Below are 22,675 nucleotides of genomic sequence, written 5' to 3'. Positions count from 1 at the left end.
TGGGGACCGAACTCACACACCAAACACCCGTCTTTGGTCACTGTGGGGACCGAACTCACACACCAAACGCCAGTCTTTGGTCACTGTGGGGACCGAACTCACACACCAAACACCCGTCTTTGGTCACTGTGGGGACCGAACTCACACAACAAACGCCAGTCTTTGGTCACTGTGGGGACCGAACTCACACACCAAACACCCGTCTTTGGTCACTGTGGGGACCGAACTCACACACCAAACACCAGTCTTTAGTCAGTGTGGGGACTGAACTCACACACCAAACACCAGTCTTTAGTCAGTGTGGGGACCGAACTCACACACCAAACACCCGTCTTTGGTCACTGTGGGGACCAAACTCACACACCAAACGCCAGTCTTTAGTCAGTGTGGGGACCGAACTCACACACCAAACACCAGTCTTTGGTCACTGTGGGGACCAAACTCACACACCAAACGCTAGTCTTTAGTCAGTGTGGGGACCGAACTCACACACCAAACACCAGTCTTTAGTCAGTGTGGGGACCGAACTCACACACCAAATGCCAGTCTTTAGTCAGTGTGGGGACCGAACTCACACACCAAACGCCCGTCTTTAGTCAGTGTGGGGACCGAACTCACACACCAAACACCCGTCTTTGGTCACTGTGGGGACTAAACTCACACACCAAACACCCGTCTTTGGTCACTGTGGGGACTGAACTCACACACCAAACGCCAGTCTTTGGTCACTGTGGGGACCGAACTCACACACCAAACGCCAGTCTTTGGTCACTGTGGGGACTGAACTCACACACCAAACGCCAGTCTTTGGTCACTGTGGGGACTGAACTCACACCAAACGCCAGTCTTTGGTCACTGTGGGGACTGAACTCACACACCAAACGCCAGTCTTTGGTCACTGTGGGGACTAAACTCACACACCAAACACCCGTCTTTGGTCACTGTGGGGACTGAACTCACACACCAAACGCCAGTCTTTGGTCACTGTGGGGACCGAACTCACACACCAAACGCCAGTCTTTGGTCACTGTGGGGACTGAACTCACACACCAAACGCCAGTCTTTGGTCACTGTGGGGACTGAACTCACACCAAACGCCAGTCTTTGGTCACTGTGGGGACTGAACTCACACACCAAACGCCAGTCTTTGGTCACTGTGGGGACTGAACTCACACACCAAACGCCAGTCTTTGGTCACTGTGGGGACTGAACTCACACACCAAACGCCAGTCTTTAGTCACTGTGGGGACCAAACTCACACACCAAACACCCGTCTTTGGTCACTGTGGGGACTGAACTCACACACCAAACGCCAGTCTTTGGTCACTGTGGGGACTGAACTCACACACCAAACGCCAGTCTTTGGTCAGTGTGGGGACCGAACTCACACACCAAACGCCAGTCTTTGGTCGCTGTGGGGACCGAACTCACACACCAAACACCCGTCTTTGGTCACTGTGGGGACCGAACTCACACACCAAACGCCAGTCTTTGGTCACTGTGGGGACCGAACTCACACACCAAACACCCGTCTTTGGTCACTGTGGGGACCGAACTCACACAACAAACGCCAGTCTTTGGTCACTGTGGGGACTGAACTCACACACCAAACGCCAGTCTTTAGTCAGTGTGGGGACCAAACTCACACACCAAACGCCAGTCTTTAGTCAGTGTGGGGACTGAACTCACACACCAAACGCCAGTCTTTGGTCACTGTGGGGACTGAACTCACACACCAAACGCCAGTCTTTAGTCACTGTGGGGACCAAACTCACACACCAAACACCCGTCTTTGGTCACTGTGGGGACTGAACTCACACACCAAACGCCAGTCTTTGGTCACTGTGGGGACTGAACTCACACACCAAACGCCAGTCTTTGGTCAGTGTGGGGACCGAACTCACACACCAAACGCCAGTCTTTGGTCGCTGTGGGGACCGAACTCACACACCAAACACCCGTCTTTGGTCACTGTGGGGACCGAACTCACACACCAAACGCCAGTCTTTGGTCACTGTGGGGACCGAACTCACACACCAAACACCCGTCTTTGGTCACTGTGGGGACCGAACTCACACAACAAACGCCAGTCTTTGGTCACTGTGGGGACTGAACTCACACACCAAACGCCAGTCTTTAGTCACTGTGGGGACCGAACTCACACACCAAACGCCAGTCTTTAGTCAGTGTGGGGACTGAACTCACACACCAAACGCCAGTCTTTGGTCACTGTGGGGACTGAACTCACACACCAAACGCCAGTCTTTAGTCACTGTGGGGACCAAACTCACACACCAAACACCCGTCTTTGGTCACTGTGGGGACTGAACTCACACACCAAACGCCAGTCTTTGGTCACTGTGGGGACTGAACTCACACACCAAACACCAGTCTTTAGTCAGTGTGGGGACCGAACTCACACACCAAACGCCAGTCTTTAGTCACTGTGGAGACCAAACTCACACACCAAACACCCGTCTTTGGTCACTGTGGGGACCGAACTCACACACCAAACACCAGTCTTTAGTCAGTGTGGGGACCGAACTCACACACCAAACACCCGTCTTTAGTCAGTGTGGGGACCGAACTCACACACCAAACACCCGTCTTTAGTCAGTGTGGGGACCGAACTCACACACCAAACACCAGTCTTTGGTCAGTGTGGGGACCGAACTCACACACCAAACACCAGTCTTTAGTCAGTGTGGGGACCGAACTCACACACCAAACACCCGTCTTTAGTCAGTGTGGGGACCGAACTCACACACCAAACACCCGTCTTTAGTCAGTGTGGGGACCGAACTCACACACCAAACACCAGTCTTTAGTCAGTGTGGGGACCGAACTCACACACCACACGCCAGTCTTTAGTCAGTGTGGGGACCGAACTCACACACCAAACGCCAGTCTTTAGTCACTGTGGGGACCGAACTCACACACCAAACACCCGCCTTTGGTCACTGTGGGGACCGAACTCACACACCAAACACCAGTCTTTAGTCAGTGTGGGGACTAAACTCACACACCAAACACCCGTCTTTGGTCACTGTGGGGACTAAACTCACACACCAAACACCCGTCTTTGGTCACTGTGGGGACCGAACTCACACACCAAACGCCAGTCTTTGGTCACTGTGGGGACTAAACTCACACACCAAACACCCGTCTTTGGTCACTGTGGGGACTAAACACACACCAAACACCAGTCTTTGGTCACTGTGGGGACTAAACTCACACACCAAACGCCAGTCTTTAGTCACTGTGGGGACTAAACTCACACACCAAACACCCGTCTTTGGTCACTGTGGGGACTAAACACACACCAAACACCAGTCTTTAGTCACTGTGGGGACTAAACTCACACACCAAACACCCGTCTTTGGTCACTGTGGGGACTAAACTCACACACCAAACACCCGTCTTTGGTCACTGTGGGGACTGAACTCACAAACCAAACACCCGTCTTTGGTCACTGTGGGGACTGAACTCACACACCAAACACCCGTCTTTGGTCACTGTGGGGACTAAACTCACACACCAAACACCCGTCTTTGGTCACTGTGGGGACTAAACTCACACACCAAACACCAGTCTTTAGTCACTGTGGGGACCAAACTCACACACCAAATACCCGTCTTTGGTCACTGTGGGGACCGAACTCACACACCAAACACCCGTCTTTGGTCACTGTGGGGACCGAACTCACACACCAAACACCAGTCTTTGGTCACTGTGGGGACCAAACTCACACACCAAACGCCAGTCTTTGGTCACTGTGGGGACCAAACTCACACACCAAACGCCAGTCTTTAGTCACTGTGGGGACCGAACTCACACACCAAACGCCAGTCTTTAGTCAGTGTGGGGACCGAACTCACACACCAAACACCCGTCTTTGGTCACTGTGGGGACCGAACTCACACACCAAACACCCGTCTTTGGTCACTGTGGGGACTGAACTCACACACCAAACGCCAGTCTTTGGTCATTTTGGGGACCAAACTCACACACCAAACACCAGTCTTTATTCAGTGTGGGGACCGAACTCACACACCAAACGCCAGTCTTTAGTCACTGTGGGGACTGAACTCATACACCAAACGCCAGTCTTTAGTCAGTGTGGGGACCGAACTCACACACCAAACGCCAGTCTTTAGTCAGTGTGGGGACCGAACTCACACACCAAACACCCGTCTTTGGTCACTGTGGGGACCGAACTCACACACCAAACACCCGTCTTTGGTCACTGTGGGGACTGAACTCACACACCAAACGCCAGTCTTTGGTCATTTTGGGGACCAAACTCACACACCAAACACCAGTCTTTATTCAGTGTGGGGACCGAACTCACACACCAAACGCCAGTCTTTAGTCACTGTGGGGACTGAACTCATACACCAAACGCCAGTCTTTAGTCAGTGTGGGGACCGAACTCACACACCAAACGCCAGTCTTTAGTCAGTGTGGGGACCGAACTCACACACCAAACGCCAGTCTTTAGTCAGTGTGGGGACTGAACTCACACACCAAACGCCAGTCTTTAGTCAGTGTGGGGACCGAACTCACACACCAAACGCCAGTCTTTGGTCACTGTGGGGACCGAACTCACACACCAAACGCCAGTCTTTATTCAGTGTGGGGACCGAACTCACACACCAAACGCCAGTCTTTAGTCACTGTGGGGACCGAACTCACACACCAAACGCCAGTCTTTAGTCAGTGTGGGGACCAAACTCACACACCAAACGCCAGTCTTTATTCAGTGTGGGGACCGAACTCACACACCAAACGCCAGTCTTTAGTCACTGTGGGGACTGAACTCACACACCAAACGCCAGTCTTTAGTCAGTGTGGGGACCGAACTCACACACCAAACGCCAGTCTTTGGTCACTGTGGGGACCGAACTCACACACCAAACGCCAGTCTTTAGTCAGTGTGGGGACCGAACTCACACACCAAACGCCAGTCTTTAGTCAGTGTGGGGACCGAACTCACACACCAAACGCCAGTCTTTAGTCAGTGTGGGGACCGAACTCACACACGAAACGCCAGTCTTTAGTCAGTGTGGGGACCGAACTCACACACCAAACGCCAGTCTTTAGTCAGTGTGGGGACCGAACTCACACACCAAACACCCGTCTTTAGTCAGTGTGGGGACCGAACTCACACACCAAACACCAGTCTTTGGTCAGTGTGGGGACCGAACTCACACACCAAACACCAGTCTTTAGTCAGTGTGGGGACCGAACTCACACACCAAACACCCGTCTTTAGTCAGTGTGGGGACCGAACTCACACACCAAACACCCGTCTTTAGTCAGTGTGGGGACCGAACTCACACACCAAACACCAGTCTTTAGTCAGTGTGGGGACCGAACTCACACACCACACGCCAGTCTTTAGTCAGTGTGGGGACCGAACTCACACACCAAACGCCAGTCTTTAGTCACTGTGGGGACCGAACTCACACACCAAACACCCGCCTTTGGTCACTGTGGGGACCGAACTCACACACCAAACACCAGTCTTTAGTCAGTGTGGGGACTAAACTCACACACCAAACACCCGTCTTTGGTCACTGTGGGGACTAAACTCACACACCAAACACCCGTCTTTGGTCACTGTGGGGACCGAACTCACACACCAAACGCCAGTCTTTGGTCACTGTGGGGACTAAACTCACACACCAAACACCCGTCTTTGGTCACTGTGGGGACTAAACACACACCAAACACCAGTCTTTGGTCACTGTGGGGACTAAACTCACACACCAAACGCCAGTCTTTAGTCACTGTGGGGACTAAACTCACACACCAAACACCCGTCTTTGGTCACTGTGGGGACTAAACACACACCAAACACCAGTCTTTAGTCACTGTGGGGACTAAACTCACACACCAAACACCCGTCTTTGGTCACTGTGGGGACTAAACTCACACACCAAACACCCGTCTTTGGTCACTGTGGGGACTGAACTCACAAACCAAACACCCGTCTTTGGTCACTGTGGGGACTGAACTCACACACCAAACACCCGTCTTTGGTCACTGTGGGGACTAAACTCACACACCAAACACCCGTCTTTGGTCACTGTGGGGACTAAACTCACACACCAAACACCAGTCTTTAGTCACTGTGGGGACCAAACTCACACACCAAATACCCGTCTTTGGTCACTGTGGGGACCGAACTCACACACCAAACACCCGTCTTTGGTCACTGTGGGGACCGAACTCACACACCAAACACCAGTCTTTGGTCACTGTGGGGACCAAACTCACACACCAAACGCCAGTCTTTGGTCACTGTGGGGACCAAACTCACACACCAAACGCCAGTCTTTAGTCACTGTGGGGACCGAACTCACACACCAAACGCCAGTCTTTAGTCAGTGTGGGGACCGAACTCACACACCAAACACCCGTCTTTGGTCACTGTGGGGACCGAACTCACACACCAAACACCCGTCTTTGGTCACTGTGGGGACTGAACTCACACACCAAACGCCAGTCTTTGGTCATTTTGGGGACCAAACTCACACACCAAACACCAGTCTTTATTCAGTGTGGGGACCGAACTCACACACCAAACGCCAGTCTTTAGTCACTGTGGGGACTGAACTCATACACCAAACGCCAGTCTTTAGTCAGTGTGGGGACCGAACTCACACACCAAACGCCAGTCTTTAGTCAGTGTGGGGACCGAACTCACACACCAAACACCCGTCTTTGGTCACTGTGGGGACCGAACTCACACACCAAACACCCGTCTTTGGTCACTGTGGGGACTGAACTCACACACCAAACGCCAGTCTTTGGTCATTTTGGGGACCAAACTCACACACCAAACACCAGTCTTTATTCAGTGTGGGGACCGAACTCACACACCAAACGCCAGTCTTTAGTCACTGTGGGGACTGAACTCATACACCAAACGCCAGTCTTTAGTCAGTGTGGGGACCGAACTCACACACCAAACGCCAGTCTTTAGTCAGTGTGGGGACCGAACTCACACACCAAACGCCAGTCTTTAGTCAGTGTGGGGACTGAACTCACACACCAAACGCCAGTCTTTAGTCAGTGTGGGGACCGAACTCACACACCAAACGCCAGTCTTTGGTCACTGTGGGGACCGAACTCACACACCAAACGCCAGTCTTTATTCAGTGTGGGGACCGAACTCACACACCAAACGCCAGTCTTTAGTCACTGTGGGGACCGAACTCACACACCAAACGCCAGTCTTTAGTCAGTGTGGGGACCAAACTCACACACCAAACGCCAGTCTTTATTCAGTGTGGGGACCGAACTCACACACCAAACGCCAGTCTTTAGTCACTGTGGGGACTGAACTCACACACCAAACGCCAGTCTTTAGTCAGTGTGGGGACCGAACTCACACACCAAACGCCAGTCTTTGGTCACTGTGGGGACCGAACTCACACACCAAACGCCAGTCTTTAGTCAGTGTGGGGACCGAACTCACACACCAAACGCCAGTCTTTAGTCAGTGTGGGGACCGAACTCACACACCAAACGCCAGTCTTTAGTCAGTGTGGGGACCGAACTCACACACGAAACGCCAGTCTTTAGTCAGTGTGGGGACCGAACTCACACACCAAACGCCAGTCTTTAGTCAGTGTGGGGACCGAACTCACACACCAAACGCCAGTCTTTAGTCACTGTGGGAACCGAACTCACACACCAAACACCAGTCTTTAGTCAGTGTGGGGACCGAACTCACACACCAAACACCCGTCTTTGGTCACTGTGGGGACCGAACTCACACACCAAACACCCGTCTTTGGTCACTGTGGGGACCGAACTCACACACCAAACACCAGTCTTTAGTCAGTGTGGGGACTGAACTCACACACCAAACACCAGTCTTTAGTCAGTGTGGGGACCGAACTCACACACCAAACACCCGTCTTTGGTCACTGTGGGGACTGAACTCATACACCAAACGCCAGTCTTTAGTCAGTGTGGGGACCGAACTCACACACCAAACGCCAGTCTTTAGTCAGTGTGGGGACCGAACTCACACACCAAACGCCAGTCTTTAGTCAGTGTGGGGACTGAACTCACACACCAAACGCCAGTCTTTAGTCAGTGTGGGGACCGAACTCACACACCAAACGCCAGTCTTTGGTCACTGTGGGGACCGAACTCACACACCAAACGCCAGTCTTTATTCAGTGTGGGGACCGAACTCACACACCAAACGCCAGTCTTTAGTCACTGTGGGGACCGAACTCACACACCAAACGCCAGTCTTTAGTCAGTGTGGGGACCAAACTCACACACCAAACGCCAGTCTTTATTCAGTGTGGGGACCGAACTCACACACCAAACGCCAGTCTTTAGTCACTGTGGGGACTGAACTCACACACCAAACGCCAGTCTTTAGTCAGTGTGGGGACCGAACTCACACACCAAACACCCGTCTTTGGTCACTGTGGGGACCGAACTCACACACCAAACACCCGTCTTTGGTCACTGTGGGGACTGAACTCACACACCAAACGCCAGTCTTTGGTCATTTTGGGGACCAAACTCACACACCAAACACCAGTCTTTATTCAGTGTGGGGACCGAACTCACACACCAAACGCCAGTCTTTAGTCACTGTGGGGACTGAACTCATACACCAAACGCCAGTCTTTAGTCAGTGTGGGGACCGAACTCACACACCAAACGCCAGTCTTTAGTCAGTGTGGGGACCGAACTCACACACCAAACGCCAGTCTTTAGTCAGTGTGGGGACTGAACTCACACACCAAACGCCAGTCTTTAGTCAGTGTGGGGACCGAACTCACACACCAAACGCCAGTCTTTGGTCACTGTGGGGACCGAACTCACACACCAAACGCCAGTCTTTATTCAGTGTGGGGACCGAACTCACACACCAAACGCCAGTCTTTAGTCACTGTGGGGACCGAACTCACACACCAAACGCCAGTCTTTAGTCAGTGTGGGGACCAAACTCACACACCAAACGCCAGTCTTTATTCAGTGTGGGGACCGAACTCACACACCAAACGCCAGTCTTTAGTCACTGTGGGGACTGAACTCACACACCAAACGCCAGTCTTTAGTCAGTGTGGGGACCGAACTCACACACCAAACGCCAGTCTTTGGTCACTGTGGGGACCGAACTCACACACCAAACGCCAGTCTTTAGTCAGTGTGGGGACCGAACTCACACACCAAACGCCAGTCTTTAGTCAGTGTGGGGACCGAACTCACACACCAAACGCCAGTCTTTAGTCAGTGTGGGGACCGAACTCACACACGAAACGCCAGTCTTTAGTCAGTGTGGGGACCGAACTCACACACCAAACGCCAGTCTTTAGTCAGTGTGGGGACCGAACTCACACACCAAACGCCAGTCTTTAGTCACTGTGGGAACCGAACTCACACACCAAACACCAGTCTTTAGTCAGTGTGGGGACCGAACTCACACACCAAACACCCGTCTTTGGTCACTGTGGGGACCGAACTCACACACCAAACACCCGTCTTTGGTCACTGTGGGGACCGAACTCACACACCAAACACCAGTCTTTAGTCAGTGTGGGGACTGAACTCACACACCAAACACCAGTCTTTAGTCAGTGTGGGGACCGAACTCACACACCAAACACCCGTCTTTGGTCACTGTGGGGACTGAACTCATACACCAAACGCCAGTCTTTAGTCAGTGTGGGGACCGAACTCACACACCAAACGCCAGTCTTTAGTCAGTGTGGGGACCGAACTCACACACCAAACGCCAGTCTTTAGTCAGTGTGGGGACTGAACTCACACACCAAACGCCAGTCTTTAGTCAGTGTGGGGACCGAACTCACACACCAAACGCCAGTCTTTGGTCACTGTGGGGACCGAACTCACACACCAAACGCCAGTCTTTATTCAGTGTGGGGACCGAACTCACACACCAAACGCCAGTCTTTAGTCACTGTGGGGACCGAACTCACACACCAAACGCCAGTCTTTAGTCAGTGTGGGGACCAAACTCACACACCAAACGCCAGTCTTTATTCAGTGTGGGGACCGAACTCACACACCAAACGCCAGTCTTTAGTCACTGTGGGGACTGAACTCACACACCAAACGCCAGTCTTTAGTCAGTGTGGGGACCGAACTCACACACCAAACGCCAGTCTTTGGTCACTGTGGGGACCGAACTCACACACCAAACGCCAGTCTTTAGTCAGTGTGGGGACCGAACTCACACACCAAACGCCAGTCTTTAGTCAGTGTGGGGACCGAACTCACACACCAAACGCCAGTCTTTAGTCAGTGTGGGGACCGAACTCACACACGAAACGCCAGTCTTTAGTCAGTGTGGGGACCGAACTCACACACCAAACGCCAGTCTTTAGTCAGTGTGGGGACCGAACTCACACACCAAACGCCAGTCTTTAGTCACTGTGGGAACCGAACTCACACACCAAACACCAGTCTTTAGTCAGTGTGGGGACCGAACTCACACACCAAACACCCGTCTTTGGTCACTGTGGGGACCGAACTCACACACCAAACACCCGTCTTTGGTCACTGTGGGGACCGAACTCACACACCAAACACCAGTCTTTAGTCAGTGTGGGGACTGAACTCACACACCAAACACCAGTCTTTAGTCAGTGTGGGGACCGAACTCACACACCAAACACCCGTCTTTGGTCACTGTGGGGACCAAACTCACACACCAAACGCCAGTCTTTAGTCAGTGTGGGGACCGAACTCACACACCAAACACCAGTCTTTGGTCACTGTGGGGACCAAACTCACACACCAAACGCTAGTCTTTAGTCAGTGTGGGGACCGAACTCACACACCAAACACCAGTCTTTAGTCAGTGTGGGGACCGAACTCACACACCAAATGCCAGTCTTTAGTCAGTGTGGGGACCGAACTCACACACCAAACGCCCGTCTTTAGTCAGTGTGGGGACCGAACTCACACACCAAACACCCGTCTTTGGTCACTGTGGGGACTGAACTCACACACCAAACACCCGTCTTTGGTCACTGTGGGGACTGAACTCACACACCAAACGCCAGTCTTTGGTCACTGTGGGGACCGAACTCACACACCAAACGCCAGTCTTTGGTCACTGTGGGGACTGAACTCACACACCAAACGCCAGTCTTTGGTCACTGTGGGGACTGAACTCACACCAAACGCCAGTCTTTGGTCACTGTGGGGACTGAACTCACACACCAAACGCCAGTCTTTGGTCACTGTGGGGACTGAACTCACACACCAAACGCCAGTCTTTGGTCACTGTGGGGACTGAACTCACACACCAAACGCCAGTCTTTAGTCACTGTGGGGACCAAACTCACACACCAAACACCCGTCTTTGGTCACTGTGGGGACTGAACTCACACACCAAACGCCAGTCTTTGGTCACTGTGGGGACTGAACTCACACACCAAACGCCAGTCTTTGGTCAGTGTGGGGACCGAACTCACACACCAAACGCCAGTCTTTGGTCGCTGTGGGGACCGAACTCACACACCAAACACCCGTCTTTGGTCACTGTGGGGACCGAACTCACACACCAAACGCCAGTCTTTGGTCACTGTGGGGACCGAACTCACACACCAAACACCCGTCTTTGGTCACTGTGGGGACCGAACTCACACAACAAACGCCAGTCTTTGGTCACTGTGGGGACTGAACTCACACACCAAACGCCAGTCTTTAGTCAGTGTGGGGACCAAACTCACACACCAAACGCCAGTCTTTAGTCAGTGTGGGGACTGAACTCACACACCAAACGCCAGTCTTTGGTCACTGTGGGGACTGAACTCACACACCAAACGCCAGTCTTTAGTCACTGTGGGGACCAAACTCACACACCAAACACCCGTCTTTGGTCACTGTGGGGACTGAACTCACACACCAAACGCCAGTCTTTGGTCACTGTGGGGACTGAACTCACACACCAAACGCCAGTCTTTGGTCAGTGTGGGGACCGAACTCACACACCAAACGCCAGTCTTTGGTCGCTGTGGGGACCGAACTCACACACCAAACACCCGTCTTTGGTCACTGTGGGGACCGAACTCACACACCAAACGCCAGTCTTTGGTCACTGTGGGGACCGAACTCACACACCAAACACCCGTCTTTGGTCACTGTGGGGACCGAACTCACACAACAAACGCCAGTCTTTGGTCACTGTGGGGACTGAACTCACACACCAAACGCCAGTCTTTAGTCACTGTGGGGACCAAACTCACACACCAAACGCCAGTCTTTAGTCAGTGTGGGGACTGAACTCACACACCAAACGCCAGTCTTTGGTCACTGTGGGGACTGAACTCACACACCAAACGCCAGTCTTTAGTCACTGTGGGGACCAAACTCACACACCAAACACCCGTCTTTGGTCACTGTGGGGACTGAACTCACACACCAAACGCCAGTCTTTGGTCACTGTGGGGACTGAACTCACACACCAAACACCAGTCTTTAGTCAGTGTGGGGACCGAACTCACACACCAAACGCCAGTCTTTAGTCACTGTGGGGACCAAACTCACACACCAAACACCCGTCTTTGGTCACTGTGGGGACCGAACTCACACACCAAACACCCGAACTCACACACAAAAGACAATCTGCAGTACTTTAGACAAAACAGGAGCTCTAATTTGCTCCATGCTTTAATTGATTTTGTAGATGCTTGTTTTATATGTATAAACAACATTGTTAGTACTTTTCAAGGTTGAGTAAAAAAATGTGTAATACAGTATATGACATTTTCAAAACTCATAACATTAGTACGTCACCATAGCCAAGTCAAGAAACATTAGCTTAAAACATTCATGAAGATGTTCACAGTAAACACTATACGAGTTTAAAAAAATTATGAATTACTAAAACCCTTCATGACCAACACTGCATTCTCAAGTAACTTTAGCATTAAAGTCTACCATGCCTGCGTTTATAGAAGAAAAAAAATTATACATTTGAAGCAGATAAGGATTATACAATAATATGGAACTGATGGTCTATTTAGTTATAACCATGTGACTATGGACGCTTGTTTTAAAGCTATAAAAGCTTGTTTCTACCAATGAACAATTTAATCTGCCAGTGTGCCAATTAATGTGTCAGATCTTTTCTGTTTAGAGCGGAGATTTTTGATGTAAAATTTAAGTGTTGACCACTCTCTATTTTTAAGTGCAAGTTCCGCCTCTTTACACCTCATGCAGTCCGCCTTTCCTGGAATTTTGCGGTTGTTAATAAACATCATCATATGCTTCTCCACAGCCTGTATCTCATGTTTGTTCCAGTCCGTCTTCTTAACGTAACCTGTGGGGGGAACACATTAGCATTTTACTCATGACAAGCACTTGCATCAACAATGCATCAACCAGTGGTTTTATTTCACTGAGTGGTACAGTTCAGTACAGTACGGTTGGGTAACCCTGATCAGGCTTGTGTTTTCACTGCCAATAGTACCCTTACTTGGTAGGCGGGGTGTATGCTGGAAAGCACGACATTTTTGTTAATGTCAGTTTTAATGAACAATAATATCCATTATAAAAGGTATAAGTACAAAGTATAAGAGTCTTATATAAGAAGAAATAAATTAAGGAAGCAAAGATTTCAGTCAAAGTATGCTACAAAATCAGCGGTGTGCTATCGTAAAATTCAAAATAAATATATAAAGTTAAACATCATTTGTGCTCAGTCAAAACGTCATGACCAGGAACAAATAGATTCATGAGACCACAAATGCATGTTAAAGGGTTAGTTCACCCAAAAATGAAATGTCATTAACTCCTCTCCCTAATGTCGTTCCACACCCGTAAGACCTCCGTTCATCTTCACACACAGTTTAAGATATTTTATATTTAGTCTGAGAGCGTATGCAAGTGTATGCACACTATACTGTCCATGTCCAGAAAGGGAATAAAAACATCATCAAAGTAGTCCATATGAGACATCAGTGGGTTAATTAGAGTCTCTTGAAGCATCCAAAATACATTTGGGTCCAAAAAATAACAAAAACTACGACTTTATTCAGCATCGTCTTCTCTTCCGCGTTCTTCAAAAAAAGATTCAAACGGTCATGAATCAGTGAATCGATCAATGATTCGAACAAAAACTACGACTTTATTCAGCATAAATAAAAATATCACTGCTGCTTTGAGTACTGAACTTTTTGATTCTGTTCACAGCTGAACTGCTCCGGACTGGCAAAATCTGTAACTTTTCTTCTTTACCTTTTGGTGAAGCAGTAAAGCTCATGCCACTATCTGATGTGTAACTCTCTGATGTGTCAGGAATGTACTCTTCCTCACTGACAGATAACTCATCTTCACTCGATCCATCTGAGTACTCAGCAATCTTTCCTCTAGCCTTGAAAGACAATGACCATTCAGTTAATTTTATCCTCTATCATAGGCTATTCTCTATTCTATTCTGTTCTGTTCTGTTCTGATCTGTTCTGTTCTGTTCAAGCTATTCAAGTAATTAACACTTACTCTGGTGTTTTTCGCTCTTTTGGATGTTGTGGTACAAGCGGAATGTTGTTCACTAATTGCAAATGGTGCACGATTCCTTCTGATGTCATTTTGAATGTCTGTATGGTCATCATCACTGTTTACACTGGAATTTTCAAAGAGATCATCCGAATCATCACGAATCACGGATCTCTAAAAACAAAAACATCACAATGACAAGTTTTAAATGATCTAAAAAATGTATGTTTCTCATATAATGAAAAAGAACTGTTGCCTTTTTTACACTTTAAAATGAATGTGTAAAATCTGTATCTTTTAAGTCAACATTTGTTAAACGCTCTATCCATGTCTATCAATTTAAAGGGATAGTTCCCTCAAAAATGAAAATTCTATCATTAACATTACTCATCCTCATGTTGTTCCAAACCCATAAGACCCTTATTCATCTTCAGAAAACAGACTGAAATAATGTTGATGAAATCTGAACTTTTGCCTGTCATTCTAACTCCAGATGGAGAGAAAGAAAGCACTTGGATATCACCAAAAATATCTTGTGGCCAAGAATGTCTTATGGGTGTGAAACGACATGAGGGTGAGCAATTAATTAAAATTAAAAATTTTGGGTGAACTATCCCTTTAACAAAACAGGTCGTGAACCATTACCAAACAATATTAAAAACAAACAATATAGTAACCAAGCACCTTAAGACTATTCTAGTGAAATTAGAAATTATACACCTCTGACTATAACTTAATATTGCAGTGAAATTGTATTAGACAATTGTAGATTGTACATCAGAATTATACAGTTAGTTATTAATTGGATTTTTAGCTGTGTTGTATTTTATGCACAATAAACGACTGGAGAATTCCCATGTCACTAGATGAATTTTAATTAAGACCAATCAAAATAAACCGCATATGTACGAAATTGTTGAATTATTCACAATAGCAACTTGCATTTAGAAAACATATTTTAAGGTGGTCCAAAATACTTTTATTTGTCCTTTTAAATGTACTTCACATTATTCAGCTAAAAATAATGCAATTTCGGTATGAGAAGATAAAAACAAATGGAAGTAAATAAAATTTATTACTTTTTATAAGAATTCATATTTTTAGAACACACAACGCCATCGTCGCTGTCTGAGTAATCAACCAAAGGCTGTTAAGAACAAAAAAGAAATAAAAATATGAAAATGAAGTGGAAAAAAGAAAATCTCTGTCAGACAGAGACACTGAGGCACAGACAGAAAAAGAGGCACAGACAGATAAAGAGGCACAGACAGATAAAGAGGCACAGACAGATAAAGAGGCACAGACAGATAAAGAGGCACAGACAGATAAAGAGGCACAGACAGATAAAGAGGCACAGACACAGACAGACAGATAAAGAGGCACAGACAGATATAGACAGATAAAGAGGCACAGACAGATAAAGAGGCACAGACAGAGACAGACAGATAAAGAGGCATAGACAGATAAAGAGGCACAGACAGATAAAGAGGCACAGACACAGACAGACAGATAAAGAGGCACAGACAGAGACAGACAGATAAAGAGGCACAGACAGATAAAGAGGCACAGACACAGACAGACAGATAAAGAGGCACAGACAGATAAAGAGGCACAGACAGATAATAAATACACATACCTCAGCTGTGAATCGTGAAGTGCTTGCAGTAGTTACAGAATCCTCAGAGCAGTTCTCTATGGCTGTCATGTTGTCATCATCCTTGCATGGAGGCTGTAATAAAGTTATATAAAAAATAGTTACAAGTCTTTACTTATTAGACAAGGTCCCCACCATGCCAAACCTGTGAAGTGTGTGTACCAAAGGGTTTGAATGGCTTTCCTAAAACTAAAGGACCCCACAATGCACATTACACTGGAAACAGTGTGTAAGACTTTCCCATGTCAAAACCAAATATAAGAAATTAATAGACAGACAGATAAAGAGGCACAGACAGATAAAGAGGCACAGACAGATATAGAGGCACAGACAGATATAGAGGCACAGACAGATAAAGAGGCACAGACACAGACAGACAGATAAAGAGGCACAGACAGATAAAGAGGCACAGACAGAGACAGACAGATAAAGAGGCACAGACAGATAAAGAGGCACAGACACAGACAGACAGATAAAGAGGCACAGACAGATAAAGAGGCACAAACAGAGACAGACAGATAAAGAGGCACACACAGATATAGAGGCACAGACAGATAAAGAGACACAGACAGACAGATAAAGAGGTACAGACAGATAAAGACGCACAGACAGAGACAGACAGATAAAGAGGCACAGACAGAGACAGACAGATAAAGAGGCACAGACAGATAAAGAGGCACAGACAGATATAGAGGCACAGACAGATATAGAGGCACAGACAGATAAAGAGGCACAGACACAGACAGACAGATAAAGAGGCACAGACAGATAAAGAGGCACAGACAGAGACAGACAGATAAAGAGGCACAGACAGATAAAGAGGCACAGACACAGACAGACAGATAAAGAGGTACAGACAGATAAAGAGGCACAGACAGAGACAGACAGATAAAGAGGCACAGACAGATAAAGAGGCACAGACAGATATAGAGGCACAGACAGATAAAGAGGCACAGACACAGACAGACAGATAAAGAGGCACAGACAGAGACAGACAGATAAAGAGGCACAGACAGATAAAGAGGCACAGACACAGACAGACAGATAAAGAGGCACAGACAGATAAAGAGGCACAGACACAGACAGACAGATAAAGAGGCACAGACAGATATAGAGGCACAGACAGATATAGAGGCACAGACAGATATAGAGGCACAGACAGATAAAGAGGCACAGACGGATAAAGAGGCACAGACAGATAATAAATACACATACCTCAACTGTGATTCGTGAAGTGCTTGCAGTAGTTACAGAATCCTCAGAGCAGTTCTCTATGGCTGTCATGTTGTCATCATCCTTGCATGGAGGCTGTAATAAAGTTATATAAAAAATAGTTACAAGTCTTTACTTATTAGACAAGGTCCCCACCATGCCAAACCTGTGAAGTGTGTGTACCAAAGGGCTTGAATGGCTTTCCTAAAACTAAAGGACCCCACAATGCACATTACACTGGAAACAGTGTGTAAGACTTTCCCATGTCAAAACCAAATATAAGAAATTAATAGACAGACAGATAAAGAGGCACAGACAGATAAAGAGGCACAGACACAGACAGACAGATAAAGAGGCACAGACAGATAAAGAGGCACAGACAGGTAAAGAGGCACAGACAGATAAAGAGGCACAGACACAGACAGACAGATAAAGAGGCACAGACAGATAAAGAGGCACAGACAGATATAGAGGCACAGACAGATAAAGAGGCACAGACAGATATAGAGGCACAGACAGATAAAGAGGCACAGACAGATATAGAGGCACAGACAGATATAGAGGCACAGACAGATAAAGAGGCACAGACGGATAAAGAGGCACAGAGATAATAAATACACATACCTCAACTGTGATTCGTGAAGTGCTTGCAGTAGTTACAGAATCCTCAGAGCAGTTCTCTATGGCTGTCATGTTGTCATCATCCTTGCATGGAGGCTGTAATAAAGTTATATAAAAAATAGTTACAAGTCTTTACTTATTAGACAAGGTCCCCACCATGCCAAACCTGTGAAGTGTGTGTACCAAAGGGTTTGAATGGCTTTCCTAAAACTAAAGGACCCCACAATGCACATTACACTGGAAACAGTGTGTAAGACTTTCCCATGTCAAAACCAAATATAAGAAATTAATAGACAGACAGATAAAGAGGCACAGACAGATAAAGAGGCACAGACAGATAAAGAGGCACAGACATATATAGAGGCACAGACATATATAGAGGCACAGACATATATAGAGGCACAGACATATATAGAGGCACAGACAGATATAGACAGATAAAGAGGCACAGACAGATAAAGAGGCACAGACACAGACAGACAGATAAAGAGGCACAGACAGAGACAGAGAGATAAAGAGGCACAGACAGAGACAGACAGATAAAGAGGCACAGACAGACAGATAAAGAGGCACAGACACAGACAGACAGATAAAGAGGCACAGACAGAGACAGAGAGATAAAGAGGCACAGACAGAGACAGACAGATAAAGAGGCACAGACACAGACAGACAGATAAAGAGGCACAGACAGATAAAGAGGCACAGACAGATAAAGAGGCACAGACACAGACAGACAGATAAAGAGGCACAGACAGATATAGAGGCACAGACAGATATAGAGGCACAGACAGATATAGAGGCACAGACAGATAAAGAGGCACAGACAGATATAGAGGCACAGACACAGACAGACAGATAAAGAGGCACAGACAGATAAAGAGGCACAGAGATAATAAATACACATACCTCAACTGTGATTCGTGAAGTGCTTGCAGTAGTTACAGAATCCTCAGAGCAGTTCTCTATGGCTGTCATGTTGTCATCATCCTTGCATGGAGGCTGTAATAAAGTTATATAAAAAATAGTTACAAGTCTTTACTTATTAGACAAGGTCCCCACCATGCCAAACCTGTGAAGTGTGTGTACCAAAGGGTTTGAATGGCTTTCCTAAAACTAAAGGACCCCACAATGCACATTACACTGGAAACAGTGTGTAAGACTTTCCCATGTCAAAACCAAATATAAGAAATTAATAGACAGACAGATAAAGAGGCACAGACATATATAGAGGCACAGACATATATAGAGGCACAGACATATATAGAGGCACAGACAGATATAGACAGATAAAGAGGCACAGACAGATAAAGAGGCACAGACACAGACAGACAGATAAAGAGGCACAGACAGAGACAGAGAGATAAAGAGGCACAGACAGATAAAGAGGCACAGACACAGACAGACAGATAAAGAGGCATAGACAGATATAGACAGATAAAGAGGCACAGACAGATAAAGAGGCACAGACACAGACAGACAGATAAAGAGGCACAGACAGAGACAGAGAGATAAAGAGGCACAGACAGATAAAGAGGCACAGACACAGACAGACAGATAAAGAGGCACAGACAGATATAGACAGATAAAGAGGCACAGACAGATAAAGAGGCACAGACACAGACAGACAGATAAAGAGGCACAGACAGATAAAGAGGCACAGACACAGACAGACAGATAAAGAGGCACAGACAGATATAGAGGCACAGACAGATATAGAGGCACAGACAGATAAAGAGGCACAGACAGATATAGAGGCACAGACACAGACAGACAGATAAAGAGGCACAGACAGATAAAGAGGCACAGACAGATAAAGAGGCACAGAGATAATAAATACACATACCTCAACTGTGATTCGTGAAGTGCTTGCAGTAGTTACAGAATCCTCAGAGCAGTTCTCTATGGCTGTCATGTTGTCATCATCCTTGCATGGAGGCTGTAATAAAGTTATATAAAAAATAGTTACAAGTCTTTACTTATTAGACAAGGTCCCCACCATGCCAAACCTGTGAAGTGTGTGTACCAAAGGGTTTGAATGGCTTTCCTAAAACTAAAGGACCCCACAATGCACATTACACTGGAAACAGTGTGTAAGACTTTCCCATGTCAAAACCAAATATAAGAAATTAATAGACAGACAGATAAAGAGGCACAGACATATATAGAGGCACAGACATATATAGAGGCACAGACATATATAGAGGCACAGACATATATAGAGGCACAGACAGATATAGACAGATAAAGAGGCACAGACAGATAAAGAGGCACAGACACAGACAGACAGATAAAGAGGCACAGACAGAGACAGAGAGATAAAGAGGCACAGACAGATAAAGAGGCACAGACACAGACAGACAGATAAAGAGGCATAGACAGATATAGACAGATAAAGAGGCACAGACAGATAAAGAGGCACAGACACAGACAGACAGATAAAGAGGCACAGACAGAGACAGAGAGATAAAGAGGCACAGACAGATAAAGAGGCACAGACACAGACAGACAGATAAAGAGGCACAGACAGATATAGACAGATAAAGAGGCACAGACAGATAAAGAGGCACAGACACAGACAGACAGATAAAGAGGCACAGACAGATAAAGAGGCACAGACACAGACAGACAGATAAAGAGGCACAGACAGATATAGAGGCACAGACAGATATAGAGGCACAGACAGATAAAGAGGCACAGACAGATATAGAGGCACAGACACAGACAGACAGATAAAGAGGCACAGACAGATAAAGAGGCACAGACAGATAAAGAGGCACAGAGATAATAAATACACATACCTCAACTGTGATTCGTGAAGTGCTTGCAGTAGTTACAGAATCCTCAGAGCAGTTCTCTATGGCTGTCATGTTGTCATCATCCTTGCATGGAGGCTGTAATAAAGTTATATAAAAAATAGTTACAAGTCTTTACTTATTAGACAAGGTCCCCACCATGCCAAACCTGTGAAGTGTGTGTACCAAAGGGTTTGAATGGCTTTCCTAAAACTAAAGGACCCCACAATGCACATTACACTGGAAACAGTGTGTAAGACTTTCCCATGTCAAAACCAAATATAAGAAATTAATAGACAGACAGATAAAGAGGCACAGACATATATAGAGGCACAGACATATATAGAGGCACAGACATATATAGAGGCACAGACATATATAGAGGCACAGACAGATATAGACAGATAAAGAGGCACAGACAGATAAAGAGGCACAGACACAGACAGACAGATAAAGAGGCACAGACAGAGACAGAGAGATAAAGAGGCACAGACAGATAAAGAGGCACAGACACAGACAGACAGATAAAGAGGCATAGACAGATATAGACAGATAAAGAGGCACAGACAGATAAAGAGGCACAGACACAGACAGACAGATAAAGAGGCACAGACAGAGACAGAGAGATAAAGAGGCACAGACAGATAAAGAGGCACAGACACAGACAGACAGATAAAGAGGCACAGACAGATATAGACAGATAAAGAGGCACAGACAGATAAAGAGGCACAGACACAGACAGACAGATAAAGAGGCACAGACAGATAAAGAGGCACAGACACAGACAGACAGATAAAGAGGCACAGACAGATATAGAGGCACAGACAGATATAGAGGCACAGACAGATAAAGAGGCACAGACAGATATAGAGGCACAGACACAGACAGACAGATAAAGAGGCACAGACAGATAAAGAGGCACAGACAGATAAAGAGGCACAGAGATAATAAATACACATACCTCAACTGTGATTCGTGAAGTGCTTGCAGTAGTTACAGAATCCTCAGAGCAGTTCTCTATGGCTGTCATGTTGTCATCATCCTTGCATGGAGGCTGTAATAAAGTTATATAAAAAATAGTTACAAGTCTTTACTTATTAGACAAGGTCCCCACCATGCCAAACCTGTGAAGTGTGTGTACCAAAGGGTTTGAATGGCTTTCCTAAAACTAAAGGACCCCACAATGCACATTACACTGGAAACAGTGTGTAAGACTTTCCCATGTCAAAACCAAATATAAGAAATTAATAGACAGACAGATAAAGAGGCACAGACATATATAGAGGCACAGACATATATAGAGGCACAGACATATATAGAGGCACAGACAGATATAGACAGATAAAGAGGCACAGACAGATAAAGAGGCACAGACACAGACAGACAGATAAAGAGGCACAGACAGAGACAGAGAGATAAAGAGGCACAGACAGATAAAGAGGCACAGACACAGACAGACAGATAAAGAGGCATAGACAGATATAGACAGATAAAGAGGCACAGACAGATAAAGAGGCACAGACACAGACAGACAGATAAAGAGGCACAGACAGAGACAGAGAGATAAAGAGGCACAGACAGATAAAGAGGCACAGACACAGACAGACAGATAAAGAGGCACAGACAGATATAGACAGATAAAGAGGCACAGACAGATAAAGAGGCACAGACACAGACAGACAGATAAAGAGGCACAGACAGATAAAGAGGCACAGACACAGACAGACAGATAAAGAGGCACAGACAGATATAGAGGCACAGACAGATATAGAGGCACAGACAGATAAAGAGGCACAGACAGATATAGAGGCACAGACACAGACAGACAGATAAAGAGGCACAGACAGATAAAGAGGCACAGACAGATAAAGAGGCACAGAGATAATAA

At 47.0% G+C, this 22,675-nt stretch overlaps 2 protein-coding genes across 3 annotated transcripts in view; one reads left to right on the top strand and one right to left on the bottom strand.

Annotated features, from left to right (window-relative positions):
• Window positions 1-22,675, top strand: part of LOC137075072 (zinc finger protein 154-like) — a 53,479-nt gene that overhangs the window by 14,263 nt on the left and 16,541 nt on the right. The window lies entirely within an intron of this gene.
• On the bottom strand, window positions 12,737-16,239 carry LOC137075954 (uncharacterized). 2 transcript variants are annotated; one of them, XM_067444903.1, is made up of 4 exons: window positions 16,145-16,233; window positions 14,512-14,682; window positions 14,251-14,386; window positions 12,737-13,333 (listed from the first exon to the last, which is right to left on the bottom strand). In XM_067444903.1, exons 1-4 carry the CDS (start codon window positions 16,211-16,213, stop codon window positions 13,104-13,106), a joined length of 606 nt encoding a protein of 201 aa, XP_067301004.1. In that variant the 5' UTR covers window positions 16,214-16,233; the 3' UTR covers window positions 12,737-13,103. The 2 variants fall into 2 exon arrangements, 1 of the variants encoding a protein (XP_067301004.1); XR_010905126.1 differs by lacking the exon at window positions 14,251-14,386 and having other exon boundaries at window positions 16,145-16,239.

Source organism: Pseudorasbora parva, chromosome 5 (assembly GCF_024679245.1).
Source record: "Pseudorasbora parva isolate DD20220531a chromosome 5, ASM2467924v1, whole genome shotgun sequence".
In the NCBI taxonomy this organism is placed as follows: Eukaryota; Metazoa; Chordata; class Actinopteri; order Cypriniformes; family Gobionidae; genus Pseudorasbora; species Pseudorasbora parva.
Note: the sequence above shows the minus strand (reverse complement) of the source record. Positions and strands in the feature narration are given on the sequence as shown.